The sequence below is a fragment of the Melospiza georgiana genome, chromosome 6 (genome assembly GCF_028018845.1).
Source record: "Melospiza georgiana isolate bMelGeo1 chromosome 6, bMelGeo1.pri, whole genome shotgun sequence".
Classification (NCBI taxonomy): domain Eukaryota; kingdom Metazoa; phylum Chordata; class Aves; order Passeriformes; family Passerellidae; genus Melospiza; species Melospiza georgiana.
Genome location: NC_080435.1, coordinates 59775020 through 59795888, shown reverse-complemented (window position 1 = coordinate 59795888; position 20869 = coordinate 59775020). Strand labels below are relative to the sequence as shown.

General features: G+C 49.6%; 1 protein-coding gene across 1 annotated transcript in view; it reads right to left on the bottom strand.

Moving 5' to 3' along the window:
• Positions 1 to 20642, bottom strand: part of ARMH4 (armadillo like helical domain containing 4) — a 62448-nt gene extending 41806 nt beyond the window's left edge. Inside the window, exons 1-4 of the mRNA XM_058026533.1 lie at positions 20586 to 20642; positions 13311 to 14856; positions 12325 to 12531; positions 10441 to 10659 (exon numbers count right to left, since the gene is read on the bottom strand). Coding sequence (XP_057882516.1) covers positions 10441 to 10659; positions 12325 to 12531; positions 13311 to 14805 — 1921 coding nt within the window. The 5' untranslated portion in view covers positions 14806 to 14856; positions 20586 to 20642. The remainder of the gene's footprint in view (positions 1 to 10440; positions 10660 to 12324; positions 12532 to 13310; positions 14857 to 20585) is intronic.
• Positions 20643 to 20869: the final 227 nt, after the last annotated feature.

The window sequence follows — 20869 nt, the reverse complement described above, 5'->3', positions numbered from 1 at the left end:
AGCCAGAACACCAAAGAGGAACATGAGCAGAGCTTTTCCTTAGACTGGGTGGGAAAAGCAGCCAAGAGAGAACAGACACTGGATTTTTATCTCTGAAAAACTGCTCTGGGACAAGGGTTTTAGGATATCCAATCTAAATCTTCATTGGTAGAACTTCAGGTTGTTTCCTCTTATCCAAATTCAAGGATTGCCTCCTAAAACAAAACCAAACTGTATCTCCAGCAGCATTCACCTCAAAATTGCTCTCACACTGAGCCATGCCAGGCACTCAGTTTAGAAACACAAAACTATTTTAAAGCGGGAAAAAACACCCAAAATGTTGCACAATCCCAAAAAATACCAGCAGAGACTCTGAACAGCCAGAAAACCTAAGAAGAGGAACAGGAACAGAGCTTTTCCCTAGACTGGGTGGGAAAAGCAGCCAAGAGAGAACAGACACTGGGTTTTTATCTCTGAAAATCTTCTAAAAGGGTTTTAGAATACCCAAACTAAATTTTGCTTGGTGGAACTTCAGGTTTCTTTCTCTTAATCCAAATTCAAGGATTTTCTCCTAAAACAAAACCAAACTGTTTCTCCAGCAGCATTCACTTTAAAATTGCTCTCACACTGAGCCAGGATAGAGACTCTGTTTAGCAACACAAAACTATTTTAAAGGGGGGGAAAACCACCCAAAATGCTGCACAATCCAAATACTTATCACCAGACACTCTGAACAACCAGAACCAGAGAACAGGAATGTGAAGAGAGCTTTTCCTTAGATGGGGTGGGAAAAGCAGCCAAGAGAGAACAGGCACTGGGTTTTTATCTCTGAAAAACTGCTCTGAGACAAGGGTTTTAGAAGCCCCTTGTGATTTTTAGCAATCCCAGCCACACACACCTGCCAGGATGGAGTGCTGAAGGCACAGATAGCCATCTCCCTGTCTCCAGAGCCTGCAGGCAGCCAAGCTGAACACCCAAATTGAAAGTGCTGAGACCACTTATCACATGTGATGATCACCAAGCTCCATCAGTCAGCAGGCAGGCACAGCAGAGAGCTGTGAGTAATGAGATCCTTGCAGCACAGCCCCTGCAAAGGGGGAAGGAGAAGGCTCTGAGCTGGTTCCCTTCTCCTCCCTGCCTCATTCCTGCATCTGAAATCAGCTTTTTAAGCCCCATCCCGAAATGCCAGCAGCTTGCCTCGCTGCAAGGTGCAGTGCAGAGCACCACTCGGTGGTCACAAGGAGGAAGCTGCACTTCCAAGGAAAAAAAACCCCACAAACTTCCCAAATGTGGGATTTCAGCAGAGGAGGCACAACTCAGAGTGCAGAAGGCTGGGCATACTCATAAAGTGGGAAATGGGAGTGAGCAGCACAGAGCCAAAGCTCAGGCTGGAGGTTTGTGCTTCACACTCCTACAAAAGTCACATTTTTCCTCCTAAACTGGCACCTTTTGGCCTTCAAAAGGCCTCAGCAGCAGATTGAAGAAAACTTTCCCCTTTCAGTTGGGAAAGACTGAATACAACAAGGAGTGAAAGTGCAAAGCCCAGCAGATTCAGAAGGAACCCAGAGTTTCATTTGCAGCTCAGAGTGAACTATTTTTGCGTGACATGGAATGATTTTTACTCTGAGATTAGAGTCCAACTGTTAATCCTGCACTAAGCCCCAAGTGCCACATCCACACATCTTTTAAACCTCTCCAGGGATGGGGACTGGGCAGCCTGGCACAATGCCTGACCATCCTTTTATTAAGGAAATTTTTCCCTGATATCCAACCTAAACCTCCCCTGGTGCAGAGCTTGAGGCTCTTTCTCCTTGTCCTGTCATCTGTTACCTGGGGGAGCTGCAGGGGAGCCCCAAGGAAAGATCTGAGATAAAATAACACATTTTAAGCAGAGTTTTTCCAGCTTTATTAATAGAAACAGCCACCAGTGGGGTTTATCATGGGACCCTGAATGGATCCATTATTGACACAGGTGAGATCCAGAGGATGGGATTTGCTTTTTCACCTTGTGCTTGCTCCAAAAGTGAGGCTACATATCCACAATGATTTCTGTGGCTTAGGCAGAACTGAGACCCCCTCCTCACACCTCCCTTGTGAGGCATTTCCCTGACCCAGCAGGAACCCACGCCCTGTGGAATCTGAAGCAAACCAGCAGCATCCAGCAGGTAAAAGCCTCAAAAATCAATTTTTGGGCATGTGATGGCTTGGAAGAAGGTGGAGCTGAAGCCACTGTGCTCATAACCTTGCTGAAGGCAATGGAGCTACAGCAGGTTTGCAGCTGGAGAAGCCTTCACTGGAGAGTGATGTTTCTATATTTAGGTATTTTCCATTAATGTTTGCAAACACTTGGATTGCTCAGGAGAGGCAGGAAAGCATCGTTCTGTCGGGCTGAGCACACAGCAGCACAAAGATCTTGCTGTGCCCTGAGCAGCCAGAGACTCTCAGTGGAAGGTGATGGATTCACTCAGAGGCACAAAGTGAATTCAAAGTACAAAAAAACCCCCACCCCACCAAAAAAAAAAACAAAAAACAAAGAAACAAAAACAACAACAAAAAAAAACCCCACAAAACAAAAAAAAAAAGCCCCCCCAGAAAAGCCTACAAAAAACTCCAAAAAATAAATTTTAAAAAAGACAAAAAAACTACACAAAAAACCTCCAAAAATCCCAAAAAAACTCAAAAAACAATAAAAAACACCCAAAAATCTCAACCAAAAAAACCCCCAAAAAAACAACAAAAAATCCCCCCAAAAACCCTACCAAAAAAAACCCAAAAAACCCAAAAAAACCCAAAAAAAATCCCCAAAACCCCCCAAAAAAGCTCAAAAAAACCCCAAAACACCAAAAACAAACAAAAAGAAAACTCAAAAAAAATCCCTAAAAAACAAGGGAAAAAAAACCCACAAAAAAACCCAAAACAAATTCCCCCAAAAAACCTACCAAAAATACCCCCAAAACCAACCAAACAAAACAAAAAAAAATCCCAAAAAAAACCCCAAACAAACAACCTAACCCAAACTAAAAAGGGAAGAAGCTGCAGGACAAAAAACCTGCAGTTGTCATTTGCTTTGTCCTTTCCCTCCCTCACACCAAACTCAGGGCATGAAGGTGTTCAAAGGTACCACAGAGGACTGCAGTGATCCCTGCCAGTTTTAGCTGTGATTTTACGTGGTGCTCAGTGCTGCAGGGTGACCCTGTGTGCTAATACACCATGCAAATGTGTAAATAATGCTGTGTAAATACCAACAGGATCAGGGATGGGGCGGCCTGTGGCACTAAGGAGCCTCTGCCAAGGGTTTTCTCCACGGAGCTTCACTTTCTGCACTGCTTCTGTGATCCCAGCTGATTGGCAAGGCAGGGAGGCCTTTCTAGGACAAATCCTTCATAATTAATGTGCTGCCTGCATGTGATCAGTCAATGTCACCATCCAACAGCCCCCTTGGCAGCCTGGAAGGACAGAGCTGCTGGGAAGGTGGAGAGGATCTCACCAAGCAGTGCTCCTGAGCTGGGCCATGGTGTGTGATGGTGTTCACAGGGGTTTTCAGGTGAGGGAAGAGATGAGAATGTTGATGTCATGTTCAGAAGGCTTGATTTATTGTTTTATGATGCACATTACGCTAAAATTATACTAAAAAAAAAAAATGAAGGAAAAGTTTCATCTCAGAAGGCTGGCTAAGCTAAGAATAGAAAAGACAAGAATGATGACAAAGGCAGCTGCCTCAGGCTCTCTGTCCAAGCCAGCTGTGATTGGCCATTAATTAGAAACAACCACATGAGACCAATCACAGATGCACCTGTTGCATTCCACAGCAGCAGATAATGTTTACATTTTGTTCCTGAAGCCTCTCAGCTTCTCAGGAAGAAAAAAAATCCCTAGAACAGGATTTTCACCAAAAGATGTCTGCGACAATGGTGGGGCAACAACCCAGGCACAGAAACTCTGCCAAAAATCAGAATAAACCCCCCTGGGATGGGTTCTGCAAGCCCAGTCACCTGCACTGCAAAACCACACAAGGGATTTGCAGGGTGTGGTGTTGTCTGTGCTCTGGAAAAAAAAATCAATCTTTTGGGATGTTTCAGCATCTGGGCAATGCACAGAGACAGGGGAAGGATGTTGGGAGGAAACCTGGTGGGTCAGACCCTGCACACAAAGCAGGATGACATAACCTTACCTATAGGAGAGATTCACACATCACAGATTAAAGTTGGAAAAGCTCTCAAATCACTGAGTCCAACACTGCCCCAGCACTACCAAGGCCACCCTAACCCATGTCCCCAAGTGCCACATCCAAACATCCCTTAAATCCCTCCAGGGCTGCTGACTCCACCACCACCTTTCAGTGATTAAATTTTGCCCTAATACCCAATCTAAACCTTCCCTGGTGGACTTCAGATTATTTTCTCTGGTCCAAAATCAAGGATTTCCTCCTAAAACAAAACCAAACTGTTTCTCCAGCAGTATTCACCTCAAAATTGCTCTCACACTGAGCCAGGCTAAAGACTCAGCTCAGCAACACAAAACTATTTTAAAGGGGAAAAAAAAACCACCCAAAATGCTGCACAATCCCAAAAAATACCAGCAGACACTCTGAACAACCAGAACACCAAAGAGGAACATGAACAGAGCTTTTCCTTAGACTGGGTGGGAAAAGCAGCCAAGAGAAAACAGGCATTGGATTTTTATCTCTGAAAAACTTCCCTGGGACAAGGCTTTTAGAATACCCAATCTAAATCTTCATTGGGCGAACTTAAGGTTGTTTTCTCTTATCCAAACTGAAGGATTTCTGCCTAAAACAAAACCAAACTGTTTCTCCAGCAGCATTCACCTCAAAATTGCTCTCACACTGAGCCAGGCTAAAGGCTCAGCTCAGCAACACAAGACTATTTTAAAGGGGGAAAAAACACCCAAAATGCTGCAGAACACACTGCATGTTCAATAACCAGTTTGCTCCCTGGCTTGCTGCTGTTGGACCAATCAGGATAAAAATGAAGACAAAAAGTGGTGTGTTATCAAGTGAGGGGCACCCAAATCAGTGCAGATTTAATGACCACGACCTGTGAGTGGACAGGGCAGAACAAGACAGATGAAGGCAGATAAAGAGTTTACATCATCTCTTAACAAAATGCTTCCCCAGGAAAAGGGCTGTGGGCATAGGGCTTTTTTTTTCTAAACCACAAAAAAAAGGCCCCAAACAAAAAAAAAAAAAAAAAAGAACAACCAAAAAACACCAGCAGAGACACTAATGCCATTTTCACTGGGAAAAGCTGTTGGTGTTTTCTTCCAGAAAAGCATTCAATTCAACCCCACTGCCTGGGAACAGAACAACCAACAGGCAGGCCAAGAGATAAGAAAACATTTAATTTCAGCTTTATTTTCTAGACAAGCCCAGGCTGGACCATCACAGATGATGAATATTGGGGAGCAGGTCTGTCATTATAGGCTACAGTCTGTGGGTTTTAACTCCGATCCTGTGAGGAATAAGAGGAGCCAGAGGGAAAATGACCAAGTGCTCATTCAGCTCATTTCTGTCTAATTTCCTGCTCCTTCCCCATCCTGATCCCCCTCTTGCAGCACCCCAAAAGCTCCCAAAAATCCCCATGAGCAACACCAGGCATGAGCAGCTCCAGCAGAAAATGTTCCTGCTTCTTTGCACCCACATCCCTGGGGCCAGGAGGGCAAACTGCTTAATCCTCAGATTAAAACAAACAGAAACTCATTAAAAACTTTCACTCACACAGCCCAATTACACTGCAATAATAGCAGCTGTGGGGGTTTATCTGTTATTTTTGTCCAAGCTTGGAGATAAGCTACAGCATTGAAGGGATATTTAAGTGAACTCTCATTTTTTGGGGGGGGGCAAATCTAAACATCTAAAACTGTATTAGAAACATCTAATACAGTTCAAAACTCACATACAGTTCAAAATTCACCCCAAAAAAAATCACATAATTCACACAAAAGAACAGGATCAAGGTGGGTCAGACTAAGAAATATCTGCTGGAGGCAGAAGAGTGGCAGAACACCACAAAGAACAGAGAGCCTGAAGAAGGGAAGGCTCCAGAGAAACTTTAGGGACCCTTCCAGTGCCTAAAAAGGGTCCCAGAGAGCTGGAGAGGGAATTTGGATCAATGCATGACAGGGTAAGAGGGATGGCTCCAACCTGACAGAGGGCAGGGTTAGATTGGAGATTAGGAAGGAATTCTTGCCCATGAGTGGAGTGAGGCTGAGGCTGTACAGAAAAACTGTGGATGCATCAAACACTTCCAGAAGAGAGAGAAGGGGAAAAAAAAAAAAAAAAAAAGGTGGGTTTGATACAAAAAATTGTCACTTTTTCATCATTTTTTGCTACAAAGGAAAAGGAGCGATGAGCCAGCACCTGCTGAGAAGATGATAGAGGTCAACAGAGAGCAGCTCCCATTTCAGTGGGAGCAATAAACAAGATGCAAGAGGAAAGTGTGGACCAAAACCATTTAATAATTCATTCTGCACGTGCTTTAAGCCTTCTGCTCCTTGCCAGTTTAATTGATAGCCAAAGAGCTGGTGAGGAACTATAATATCAGGCTAGTTAACCATGCTGGGTTAAGTGCCTGTTTTATTTACACCTCTGCATCCTAATTTAAATTTTTAACAGGGTTGTAGAGATTTAATGAGGCAGATCTTAACCCATACAGTCAAGGTCCAAATAACAATCCCCTTCACAGCCTTAATTCCTGGGAAAAATACCCTTCACATCCAAAAAAAGAAAAAAAAAAAAAAAGTTCCTTGTACTGTGCCACAGATGAAAAGAAAAATGGGGAGTTGAAAGTTGAAACATCTTTTATAAATTTATGTAAATGGTTAAATGGCTATAAGTTGTGAAGTATTCAGGAGGAATTTCTACACAGAAAAGGTGATTAAACATTGGAAGGGGCTGCTCAGGGAGGTGGTGGAGTCACCATGGCTGGAGGTGTTTAAGACAAGACTGGATGTAGTCTGGTTGACACAGAGGTGTTTGGTCAAAAGTTGGACTCAGTCCTGAAGGTTTTTTTCCAACCTCAGCTGTTCTGTGGTACACAAAACAGCTCAAAGCAGGCTGCAAATGCACATGAAACTCCAAATTCTGCCAGCTGAGAGCCATCCTAATTAATTGGGAACACTCCACGCTCAAGAGCTACTTGGTTAAAGCCTCCTCCTCTGCAGCAACTGATTTTAAGTTGCCATTTTCAGAGCTGCTGGCCCTCCTGACACCACACAGCAGCTCCTGCTTTAATCAGAGCTCTGAGCACCCTCCACAGCCTGCACAGCTCTCCTGACCCCTGAGCTGTGTGAGCAGCTCACTCCCAGCAAGGCAGCAGAGGGAATTGTTCCCTGGGAGGGTGGGAGATCCTGGCACAGGTGCCCAGAGCAGCTGGGGCTGCCCCTGGATCCCTGGAAGCGTTCCAGGCCAGGTTAGATGGGGCTTGGAGCAGCCTGGGGTAGTGGAAGGTGTCCCTGCCATGGCAGGGATTGGGAACAGAGAGTCAAGAGAAGCAAACCTTGAGCCTGCAGGGTTAGATACACACTCAGCCTCACCCACAGTGGCAGGACCAGAGTCTGGTGAGCTCTATCCAGCAGGTTCCAGCTGGAAGCTGCACAGATTTTGCAGAAGATGGAGCATGGCACACATTCTGCCACCTCAGAAAGTGCCACCTGCCAAAGGCTGCCAGGCTGGGGATGTGCAGACGCCTCTGCCAACAGCATGGCAGATGCTACAGCACAGGAACCAAGCTGAAAAGCAATGTGGTTTCTTTCCAAAAAGTCACTTTTTGAAGGATGTTGGGAGGCTCCCACAGTGGTCCTAAGCCAGCTGAGCCAGTAGTGTCACTGTCATATTTTCTGGAAAATCCCTTTGCCAGGATTTCTTCTCCTGGGAAGACGAGAAGCCTCAGAGAGAAATGAAAACAGCAATTATCTGATTGCTTCTCCTGTGTTTTGCTGCTTTGGAATGTGGTTGGAGATTGTTTACCAACAGGAGCATGTTTGATTGGTTTCATGTAAATTGTTTTTACTTAATGACCAATCACCATCAGCTGTGTTAGACTAAGGAGTCAATCACAAGTTTTCATCACCATTCTTGTTAAGCCTTCTGTATCTTTTTCTTTAGCATAGTTTTAGTATAGCATTCATTAATATAATCTAATATCCTAAAATAATAAATCAGCCTTCTGAGAACATGGAGTCAGAATCTCATCTCTCACCTCGTCCTGCAGACCTCACCACCCCAACACCAGTAGCTCTTTGTACCCTACAGAGAAAGCTGCAGTGCTCAGCTTGCTAGAGAGACATACAAATTCTAGGCACAGAGACAAAAATACATAATCAATTCCCCCAGACAAGCAAGCCTTATCCTCTGCTGTGTCCTGTCCCCATATCCTATAATCCCTTTATAGGATTTCTCTGACTAGGAAGGGCAAAGCAGAACCAAGCTCACCAAGGAGTCAAGGCAGGAGGAAATTTGTTCCCCAGCTCATCCCTCCAGAGTCCACCAGAGAGGAGGATAAGCTCATCTAGACATATTTTCATTTTACCCGTGCAATTTGATTTTTAAAACACTTTTGCATCCAAGCCAGGCAGGTGAACGCAGAGATGCAATTAACCACAGGCAGTTTGGCACAGATGGTCCCCAAGAAACAGAGGGAGCTGAGCAGCAGGGGTTGGTATTTAATGATGAGCCAGCCCTTCAGTGAGGCAGGGCAGCAGAGCTCACTCAGCTCCTGGCACTTCTTCCAACAGTGAGCCCCTCCCCAGAGGGCCAAGATACCTCATTGGGGACCCAATCATGTGCCTGCAACAGCATCCCCCAAAAACCTGGGTGTCCTGGGCTGGAGCTCCATGGAGCTTTAAAGGAAAGCACCCCCAAACATCCTGGATCTGGCAGCATCAAGATATTCTGAGAGTAAACAGCAGGAACTGTAATTTTGGGAGCTAAGCTCCTAAATGCCACTCCACCATGAGGATGTGATACCCCCAACTGCCTTTAAGCAAAAAAAGATGTTGAGAGAGCAGAGTTGTGGCTCAAAAATGTTCCTTTGTGCTTAACTGGGGCAGCAGCATCCCCAGGCAGAAAGCCTTTCCCCAAATGATAATTGTAATTGTCCCATTTTACAAGATGTGGATTCATCATCCCCAGCACCAGGGAACCTCCTGGCTCCCTGCACAGAGGTCTGGGCTGAGCAGAAGAGATTCACACCACAAGAGCTGTGCCAGTTGTCAAATGCACAAAGAGCCCCATGTCCCTTGGAGAACAGAGCCAAGAAACCCAGATTTCCACTTGAGCCCTCAGCTACAGCCCACATCTGCCTTTAGAGGAGCCCAGAGCAGAGAAAAGAGTGCAGAAGGAATCCAAGAAAGTTGCATCAGTCCTGTATTGGAGCAGAAAGATTTTTTTTAAATGTCTGTGCAGGTCTCATTAAACTGAGAGACCAATGCTCAGCTGAAACTGAAATCCCTCTTATCTTCCCATGCAGAAACCCAGGCTTCTAAAGGAGATCCCAGAGGGCTATAAAACACTTTAGCCTCCTGAATCACACTGCTCTTGCTAAGCACAGACCTTGTTTCCCAGCCTGAAGGATCAGCTTTTCCCTACACACACGACCTTTCCCTCCCCTGCTGCCACTCTCCCATCAGCACCACATCCCTGCCTTGCCAGAGACATCCAAAATTCATCCTGGCAAGGGCAAAATGCTGCAGCTGGAGCCCCAGAGAGCTCAGGGAAGGCTTCAAAGCCAGCAGCAAGCCAGGAACATGCAGCGGGGAAGGCTCCCAGCTTCTGCTGCCCTCTAAACTCCACAGGAGAGCAAGTTATTGCTTCCTGCAGAGAAAAGATGCTGATGAGCTGTTGTCTGGAGCACCCCACCTCTACTCAGAGGAGAAAAACCATCTGGCAGTGCCACCCCTGGAGAGCTGCCAACCTTTGCAGTAAAACACTAAGGCAAGAGAAGGTCAAGATAAAGGAAGGGGAGCAAAAACAGGCAGGGAGATTAATTCCTGCCAGGTGCTATCAGGCCAGAGACTGGAGCACAGAACTGGATGGATGAGCAAGCAGAAGTAGGAAAAGGAGCAAGGAACAGTTCCTCTGCAGGAAAACTGTGGGTGAGGTGAACAGAAGGCAGATCAGGACTGCAGCCCAGGATCTGCTTTGCCTCAGCACCCCTTGGTGGGTGCATTACAGGTGTGCAGAGCCAGACCCTGCTGCAACAGCAACACCACTGCTGCTCCCCAGCCAGGAAAAACCCACCCCATCCACCAGAGGCACTGGAATTTCACACATCCTCCAGGACACTGCTCACTGCTTGCTTCCCATGCCTCCTGGGAGAGCACAGGCTGTCCAACACCTTTATTGGGAACAGTGAGACGTGCACACAGACAAACAGACAGACTGGGGCTGTCAGGGCAGGGCTGGCACCCCACAGGAGCCCCCCTGCCCCTGGGGCCCAGGGGTACCTTCAGACTCCAGGCGCTCCAGCCCGTAGGTGCCAGCTGTGCTGGTCCTCCTGGCAGAGGGGACAGCTGTCCTCCTGGCAGAGGGGGACACTGATGCTGGGGTCACCAGGACCACAGTTCTGCTGGCTGGCTCCTCTGTCTGTCCAGCTGGGGCAGAAGACATCTCACCAGGGGCTGGGAGAGCTTTCTCACTGGTGACCAGGATCCCATCAGTGAGATCTACAGGAGACAGGAAAGAGCAGCTGTCACTGTCACATTTTCTGAAAAATCCCTTCTCCTGGGAAGCTGAGAGGCCTCAGAGAAAAAGGAAAACAACATCTCATTTGCTTCTCCTGTGTTTTGCTGCTTTGGAATGTGGTTGGAGATTGTTTATCCAACATGTGAATTGTTTTGACTTAATGACCAACCACAGTCCAGCTGTGTCAAGGCTCTAGAGAGTCACAAGTTTTTCATTAGTATCTTGTTAAACCTCCTGTAAGTATCCTTGCTCTATTCTTTAGTATATTTTAATATACTTAAACAATTATATATACTCTTTATTATAGAGTATATATAATTCTTTAAGTAATTATTATTAATAATTATAGATAAAGAATTATATATAGCCTTTAATATAATACCATAAAATAATAAATTAGCCTTCTAATGGAGTCACGTTCATCATTTCCTTCCCACCACCCTGAAAATACCACACAGCAACCAGTGTAACAAAATGTTATAAAAACCCCAAGAAACTCCTTAATGAAAATTTAACTCAAAGGAAGTCACTAAACTTTTGTTTCCTTTGAGATGTGACTATGCTGCAGTGAAACTTTCTCCTCAAGGGCAGCCAGCAATGGAGGGTCCCCTTGATGAGGGGGGAACCCTTAAAGGTTTTAATTCCATTGCTTTAAGGGCTACTCATCACCACACCCTGGCATGATCAGAGCACCGAGCCACCAGCTGAGAAATCAGCCAAGTGACAGATCTAGCAGCTCACTACAAAGATAAAAATTGGTTGAATTTATAATTAAATCCCAGAAGCAAATTCAATTAGCGGAACCTGCCAGAAGAACCTTCTCCCCCTTACAAACAGACCCTAAATTCAGAGTTACAATGCATACAGCTTTTCTTCTTCTGATGCCCTGCAACACAAGGACAGCCAGAAAAGCTGCCCAGCAGCATTTTCACTACAATGGTCCCCAGTACTACAGAAACTCCAGCTCAAAGCCAGCCTGGTGCTGAGGGAGCCCTTGCTACACTCCTGTCAGGAAAACAGGCTCCAACATCCACCTGCCAAGGTGACACCAAACCAGCAGGCAGCAGCTACAGGAACAGGACTGCTTGGAGCATTTCTGTGTGAGCTACAGCAGCCTGAGAACAATCCCCCATTTCTCAGTGAATATCACTGCAGCCTTCCACACCCAAGGGCTTGCCAGGCTCCTGCAGGAGGGTCTTTCCCTCACCACTGACTCCCATGGAACCCTGGTGAAACATTTCCATCCTTTGGACTGAGCACCAGCAATCTGTGGCTGCCTTGGGTTCCAGAAGTAAAAACTCTCCCTCCATAAATAAAAAAAATTGTTTCCATAAATAAAAAAATTGTTCAAGTGTCTAAAGCCAAAGGCAGCTTGCTAGCAAGGATAGACAGGGGGCTTGTTTGGTTTGGGGCATTTTTTAAACTTCTACTCCACTTATTTGGGGCAAAAAAATCCACATGCTGGCAGATTCCAGTGTGGTGGATCTCATGGCATGGGCAGAAAGCAGTGGTGGCCCAGGTTTAGAGGGGAGGCCAGAACTTTAGCATAAAAAAGTCACTTAAACAAGGATGTTGCATTGAGACTGGAGTGTGACACTGGTTCCAGAGGTACCACCCCACCCTGTGCCCCTGAAGCAGAATCCTACCTTCTGCATCCACAGGGCTCCCTGTGGAGGAAGCCCCAGTTGTCAGCAGCACCTGGGTGGCACTGGGAGCTGTCAGCATCTGGGTGTCCTCCCCACTGTTCTCCTGAGGGAAGCTGGCAGCCCCTGCTCCCTGGGTGGCACCTGGCACCTCTGGCACAGCTGGCACAGCAGCCTCCTGGGCAGCTGCTGTCACCTCCTCAGCAGCACCTACAGCAAGAACACATGTCAGGGCAGGCTCACAGGACAGCTGACAGCAGCAGAGCACACATCTGAAGCAGTATGAAAGAACAGAACTCCAGGAATTAATTCCAGAACCACAGGGCCAGCAGCAGGGCCTGTCCCACTGAAGCCTCAGCCACGCACAAGGGTTGATTTTTGTGGCACAAGCCTTAATAGACAGTGTTGTTTCCCCAACATCTGGGAAACAGCAGAGAGGCAGCCTGCTGACAAGTCAAGTGCTTAAAAATTAATCTAGAAATTAATCAGTCAGGTTGCAGCACCAGCCTGCAATTAGCTTCCTTTCTTTCACTGCAAAAAATAGGTCTTGTGGATGCAGTGAAGGGAAATCATCCTTTCACATCTGCAGGCAAAGAGGGCAGAATAAAGATGCCCAGCAATTAACAAGTCCTCATCAACCTCGAAACATGCCCAACACCTGACCTGCCTTTTTTTTAGCATTTCCTTTATATTTTAAACACCAAGTAGGAATGCTGTCATGAGGCTGAAGGTGGCATCTCTGGGGGTATGTGCAGGGCAAGGTGACACCTTCGGGCTGTCCAGGAGGAGTTCTGCCTGCAGGTGAGAGTGGGGACAAGCACTGGGCAGCCCCAGCTCCACCATGGGGTGAGGAGACAGCCCCAGGAGTTTGTTTGCTCTCTGAGCACCCTTGGAAAGGCATTTAAGGCAGCAGTGGCTCACAGGCTGCTGGCACAGCTCACTTGAAATCCCAGAAATGAGAGGCAAGTGTCTGTAAAAGCAAGTTTTACCTTTCCATGAACTCTGCAGAGTAGGAGAGAGCTCAGGCTGGGTATCTGTCAGCACAGCAGCCTCTGGCTGTGACGGAGGGACGCTCTTCTCCTCCTCTGCTGTGACTGCGCTGATGTTTTCCAGCGAGCCAAGATCAGCTGTGCCTGCCTCTGACAGGCTCCCAGGGTGGGAAGCAGAGCTGCTGCTGCCTGGGGAAGGTGCTGGCAGCTCCTCCCCTTGCACTGGCTCTGTACAGTTGCTCTCCTTGGCAAGCTCAGGCGCTGCAGGAGGGGACACTGGGGAGGGCACCGCTCTGGTGGCATCCTCTTCCTCCCCCACACCTCCCTGGCTGGTCTGGGATGGTTCTGTTGTCTCCAGCTCCTCATGAGATGTGCTTCTCCCTTGAGTGATGTCCCCCAGCTTGGTGTCATCCCAGTCAGGTGGCACAGTGTCCATGGGGGGGATGGTGGCAGTGCCAGCCATAGAGGGCGGCTCCTGTTGGGTGACACCTGTCCCAGCTTCTGGCTGAAGGAAGGCCTCAGTTGGCACAATGGGAGGTTTGGCAGCCACAGATGTTGGTGGAGCCAGGGCTTTCAGGGGGCTCCCTGTGTGGGCTCTCAGCATTCCCAGCCCAGAGGTGACACCTGCAGCCTGGGGACTCGGGATGATGACAGGGAGGTCACTTGCTGCTGCTTCCCAGCTGGGAGAGCTGGGGCTCAGTGTGGGCTGGGGCACAGCTGAGGGGTGGGAGCTGCTCTCTGCTTCCTCCTCCTCCTCAGTGGTCCCAGCAAGGGGATTTGCTGAGGGGCCAGCAGAGCTGGGCTCCACTGCCACCCCAGCCTCGGTTGTGGCCTCACCAACGGGGCCACCAGACTCCTCCTGGCCTGGAGGGCTCAGCGTGGTCACAGCTGTGGTCAGCATGGCCCTGAGGGCTTCATCCTCACGCAGCTGAGGCTCAGTGGGAGCCAGCTCCTCCTCATGGCCAGCAAGCAGTGTCCCAGCAGAGGGGGGACCCTGCAGGCCCTGGCTGTGGGGTACAGCATGGCTGGGGCTGGCAGGGAGGGCTGCTCCTCCTGCAGTGACACCTTCAGGGAGGGCTGCTCCTCCTGCAGTGACACCCTCAGGGAGGGCTGCTCCTCCTGCAGTGACACCCTCAGGGAGGGCTGCTCCTCCTGCAGTGACACCCTCAGGGAGGGCTGCTCCTCCTGCAGTGACACCCTCAGGGAGGGCTGCTCCTCCTGCAGTGACACCTCCACCCAAGGGTGTCCCAGATGGCTGTGCTGACACTGCACAGGGCTCCTCAGAAGTTGTCTGCTCAGAAGGGCCCAGGTTGTTTTTCAAGCCCACCATGGCTGTCCTTTCATCTTGCAGCCCATTCCCTGCCCAGGGGCCATGCTGGACCTTTGTGACATCCTCCTCCTCCTCCAGAGGCTGGGCCAGGCATGGCAGGCTGGAGGACAAGAGCAGGATGCTGCAGGTGAGCACACAGAGATTAAATCCTTCTGATCCCCTCATGGCTGAGAGGAGACGTGGCCAGAAGCCTGCAAGGCTAACAAATCCAGAGACCTAGAAGGAGAAAAAGGAACCAAGATTACACAACCCATAACCAACCACACACCCAGGGCCTTAAACCATGGGAGACCAAAACTATGGCCAGCTGTGAGAAGACCCCCACCACACATTCCAAGCAATGAATTCCCCCATCTGTTTTACTCTTCTCAGCCTACCCTACCTGAAGGTGCCAGACAAAACCAAATGTTGATCTGAAGCCCAGGACCTGGGAGCTTCAAGGATCTGAAGCCCCAAGAGCCTGCCCAGCTCCCACCCAGTTCCTCCCTAGTAAGAGTGCTATGCTCTACCCAGCAAGCATCAGACCTGCAAGGAATGGTTTGGATCAACATGTTGGTCCTGAACCAACTCCAAAAATGATGCTTGTCAGGGCCATGAAGTCTCAGGCTTGTCCTGACCAGCCCTGTTCTGTGCACTGGCACAGGAGGAGGCCAAGGAACCTGCACAGAGAACAAGATGGGTCTGTGGGGGACAGCACAGCACCAGAGCCACCCCAAGAGGCTTTAGGGCTCCATCAGGTCCTGGCTGAGCTCCCTGGCCCCACAGAGGAAGCTCCAGCCCAGAGAGCAGCACTGCAGCACTAGCACAGTGCCCACGCTGCACTGCACCATGGAGGCACTTCCAGAAAGCCTCATGTCCACAATCACCCAGGGTTTCCAAGAGAGCACTGAACCTGAGGCCAGCAGGGATGCAGCCAGCTGACAGCCTGCCCTTGGCAAGCTCTGCTGCCTCCAGGCACACAGCTCCAGCTCCCAGCCACCTTCCTGGGCATGTGCCCCAGCCCTGGCCTTGCTTCTCCAATGCCACCATCCCAGAGCAAAGAACCATCCCATTCAAGCCCCACTCGGTGCCATGACACAAACATCTCTGTCACAGCAGACCTGGCAGCTGCTCAAGGGCACAGACAAGCCCCATGCAAGGGTCTCCAGGCACCAGCAGCTTCAAGTTCCTTCCCTCATGTGATACTCCAGTTCTGGGGCCCCCAACGTGAGAAAGACTTAGGATGAATCCAAAGAAGAGCCACCAAGTAGATCACAGGGCTGGAGCACCTCTGTTACAGGCTGGGAGAGTTGGAAGGTGGAGAAGAGAAGGCTCCAGGGGCACACTGGAGCATCCTCCAGTGCCTAAAGTAGTTCCAGGAGAGCTGGAGAGGGGCTTTGGACAAGGGCATGGAGAGACAGAGCAAGGAGGAATGGCTTTTCACCTAGGTTTAGATTAGATATTAGGAATAATTTATTGACTGAGGGTGATGAGGCCCTCATACAGGTTGCCCAGAGAAGCTGTGGCTGCCCCTGGATCCCTGGAAGTGTCCAAGGCCAGGTTGGATGGGCTTGGAGCAGCCTGGGATAGAGGAAGGTGTTTGTGCCATGGCAGGGTGTGGAATGAGGTGAGATTTTATCATTCCCAAGTGAACTGCTTGTCCCTTTGGGCTGCAGGAATAACAAATATCAATAAGGAAAGAGGTTGGGGTTGTCAGAACCACCCACCCTCAGCCTTCCATAGAACAGCAATGGTCACTCTGTGCAGTGCCACTGCTCATGGGCACCAGGATAAATCCCTAAATTTATCCACACTCCTCATTTCCCCACCCAGACTGCACATTCAGAAGTATCACTCACATTTGTACCCACAGAGTGCAGCAGCAGAGCTCAGAATTAACCACTGCAGGCTCCAGCATCTGGCTGAGCCTTCAGGGCACACTGAGTCACTTTTTCCATGCTCCCTGAAGCCTCATCCCAGCAGTTTGAGCTGCTGGAATAATTCCCCATCACAGGCCACACACACGCACCAGGTGCTCGGGGACAAGCAGAAGCCACCAAAAACTCTTCACCAACCCAGACACCTTCCCCTTTATTTTTAGCATCTCTGAAGGATGGGTGGCTACCCATCTATTTTCTATATCCCCTCCCTAAAAAAAAAATAGCTGAAAACCGACAATATTTAGCTCTTTTCCCAGGCTAATTCTTGATGCACTTTTGTAATTAAAAAGCACTAAGAATGCATTATGCAAGTTAAATTGTTAGTGCCTAACTCCATGCATCTGCCTCACCATGCAGATGAATATAAATCATGTTCACCTCAACACCCCTTCAGCAAGTGCCTGTTAAGAGCAGGCTTATTGAAACATCAAGAAGTTGGGTTTTCTCTATGTAAAAGATAGTTTGGCTTTAAATACAGCTTCTGAAGAACTCAGGAGCATTTAGGTGGCACAAATGCTTTCAGCAGTGCTTAAACACAAACAGAACTCCAGCTGCACTTGAAAAGCACTTCTCCTGCAGTCATATACATTATACATATGTATATACACATCTGGACAGATAGTTTGTAGCTTTCTAGCTCTAGGCTCTCCAATAGCCCACGATATTCAGGATGTGGTTAGCAGAACCACCAAAATGCTCATATCTCAACAAGGTTACTCCATATTTACTAGAAGCTTTCCTCCTTCTGGAGGGTAGATAACATGGGCACAATACCAGCCTGGTAAGAGTTCCTGGGTTCATTCAGAACAGCTTCATATTGTTTCTGAAAAGCCCTGCTGGTAATAATCCTACATTTCTATAGGGCAAAAACCCATATTGGAGAGTTATTTGCTCAGGAAATCCACGACAGGCAGATGCAAGCTAACCTAGACCTTCACACTCAGTGAAAGCAGGAGATAGCGGCCCAGAGCTTGCTGCAGGATAATGGCACAGGTTCACACTTCAAAGAAGATTAGTCAGGGCTTAAGAGCTGCTTAGCTTTAGGAAGAGGCTGGATTAGAGAGTGTGTGAACAGCAGTGACCTGGCTATCTCCTTAAGCAGAGTTTGACACCTTGCTGAAGCGCTTCCCCTGAATGCAGAAGCTGCAGAGAGCAAAGCTGCACCGAGCCACATTTCTCCTCCTCCCATCTGGCTGGTTTATAGCCAGGCTGGAGCACCCTGCCCTGACCAAGCACCTCCTCTGTAGTAAGGCTGAGCTCTCCTGCGAGCAGCTCCAAGGCAGTAGCTCAATATTTCACACTGCAGGAACTCCCTGTCCCCACGTTTCACCTGGCATCCTCAGAGCTAGAGCCCTGGAGGCAGCTGCCAAGCACTGGCCAAGCTCTCTGTGGAAAAAACTAATCCTTGCTTCCAATAGGAAGCACACACTGAGGGCAAGAGGCAGTGCCAGCTACTTCCCCTGCACTCAATAACAGCAAATCCCAGGAGATGCAGCTCCTCCAGCCGCAAAGGCAGCACGACTGCAGGCAGCCAGGGAGCTTTATCTTCAGCATGGAAAATAATAACTTTCCTTTTAACACCTGGGAGGCTGGGAAAAAAAAAACACACAAAGAACTGCTAGGCTGAAAACAGGCCAAAACTGGACATCTCCAGGAGCTACCCACAAGAATAAGAACCATCTACCTCCGTGGGGAAGTCAGGAAGCTGAGGGACAATAAATATAAATTGGTCACCAGCTGAGGCAGTCTCAGACTCGGTTGGATCTTTCTGAGCCGGGCTGCTTGCCTGCTCCATACAATTAGCCCTTGCAGCAGTTATTAAACCATTAACCCCTCTGAATTCTGGAGGCTTCTTTGAGATCAGCTCTTGGGGGGCCCAACAAAAGGCAGCTCAGGAGGAGCCCCAGCCTGTTCTGGCCACTCCAGCAGGGCAGGCTTGCAGGGGAGCAGCACAGGGCAGAGCAGATGTCTCTCCTTCAATAGCTGCTCCTTGCATGGACCAGTGGTTTGTGGAGACATGCTGCAAAGGATTAAGCTCCCCCTCTGTCCCAGCTGTGTGCAGCTACTCCTTCTGAGAGCTTTTTAAGAGCTTCATCCAGCCAGCTCACTTAGAGCAAACAACTCCCTTCCCTCCTCCCCCCCAAAAAATAATTAGCTGTTATTTTCCATCTTTCACAAGTTATGGCTTAGTTTTCACCCAAATTGTTGAAGCAGTATGATAAAAACAAGTACCAAGTTTTAAACTCCCTCGAATTGATAACTCTGCTCTAACAATCCCTCTGACACAGGGAGGACACTCTGCACGCATCATAAAGCGGAGAGCAGGAGACGAGCAGGTCAGCCCCAGCCAAACCTGCCTCGCCTTTGAAAAGAGCTCCTCACACCTCCAAGCACAAGCGTGGTGCCAGCCCGGGCTGCCCGAACAGTCCTGGGTGTGCTCAGCTCCGGAATTCACTGAGAATTGAAATTCACCCACAATTCGTAGGGGAACCGGACAAAAAAAAAAAAAAAAAAAAAAAAAGCAGCAAATCTTTTAATGTGAAGATTTAGCCAAAACATACAAGTCAAACAACTGCCAGCCGTCAAGTGCTCTGTTACAGGGTGCTAATGTATGCCATCCAAGCCTCATTACTTGTGCTGAATACAAAAGGCAGCAGATAATACACTGCAGAGCTCCTACTTTTGTGCACAAGCCGAGAAAAATGCCATCATTTATGTCCTTGCCCAGTTCAACCGAGTGAACTGGGGGGCTGATGCCCTTCCAGCACACACTTCAGGTAAGCAAACCTCGACCATCTCAGTGAAATCCCAGCAGTGACACAACTCCACACCAGCCACCAACACAAAGTCAAGTGAGAAAAATTACGTCGAGACAAGCACACAGCAGAGGGGCACATCCTCGCCTACCCTTGAGGATGCATCCTTAAAAGCAAACAAATGAGGTATTAATATTCTGTACGGCCAGCTTCCCGCCAGTCCCAGTGAGGCACCTTAATACATAAAACATCACCTCCACTTCCAGCCTCGGCATTCCAGCCGGAGTTCTTTGAGGAGCCACAGACATGATATGTTTTAGGCATTATTCCCCCAGCCACCGAGCTTTGTTCGGAACGGCACACGGACCACCTATGGAAATCCCTGCTTGGATTTGCCAGTAAAAGCTGCATAGTTCCCCGTGGCTTCTGACCCGTGCCAGGTCTCCCCGGCATCACAAAAGTCTAAGGTCTACCGAATTCCTGAGGGATTAAGGCAGGGAGGAGGGGGTGCTGAAGAATGAGGCCAAAGGGTGCAGCAGTTTCCAGGCAGCAGAAGGACAGAAACGCCGCTCCCCAGCCTGCCTGGGAGCACAGGGACAGCACTGGGATGCCGAGCAGCAAGAAACGCTCCGCAATTCCAGCGCCTCACCTAAGGCTGACGGAAACACCGCACAGGAGAGCGGGAGGATCGCGAGTCCCTGCAGGTGAAGGTTTAAGAGCAGATTAAACGCGCCTTGTCCGGCCCTTCTGCCTTGGGCTCCAGAGAAGGGGATTAGGGCTGGCTCAAGGCTTGATTACACCCAGCACAGCTCCATCTCCCCTGATGTCCTCCTCAGTCATATTTACAGGTGACTTTACACCCCAGAACTGCATTCTCTCCCCACCGGGCAGGGATCAAGTGCGAGCACCCGCCGGGGGTTCCTACTGCCCAGGCCCGCAGCAGGACAGACGGACAGCGGCGGTCACCCCCGAACCACCCGCACGACAAACACACCCGCACCCCCAAAGACTTCCCGAGGGACCCCAGCGGGACCCCCATCCCGGCAGGGCAGCACCGCCCGCTCTCCCCGCTGCCCCTTCCCCATCCCCCGGGGCTGCAGGGACCGGCCGGGAACAAAGAGCCGCGCCGAGGATGCGCTGCCCCGCGGGCAGCCGAGCATCGCTGGGAAAAGCCACGAATCGATGGAAACCGCGAACCCGCGGGGTGAGCGCTGCCCGGGGCGGGGTGCGATGCCGGCTGTGTGCGGGTGTCTGTGTGTCCCGGCCTCACCTGGCTCCCGCCGCCGCCGCCCGGTGCCGGCGCCGCGCTCCCCCAGCCCCGCGGCCGCACGGGCGGAGCGGAGCGGGCCGCCCACCGGCGGGCGGTGTCGGGGGCCGGCCCGCTCCGCCCGACCCCGCCTGCCTCCGGGGGCTCCCCGGCACCCGCAGCCCCCGCCCCTGGCGTTTGCTGCTCCTGCAAGGGGAACTTGGAGCATCCCAAGCGCCGGGGCCGCGCAGCCAACTCCGCCTCAGCGCCTGGCCCGAAGAGATGCCGCTCTTTGCTCCACAACAAGG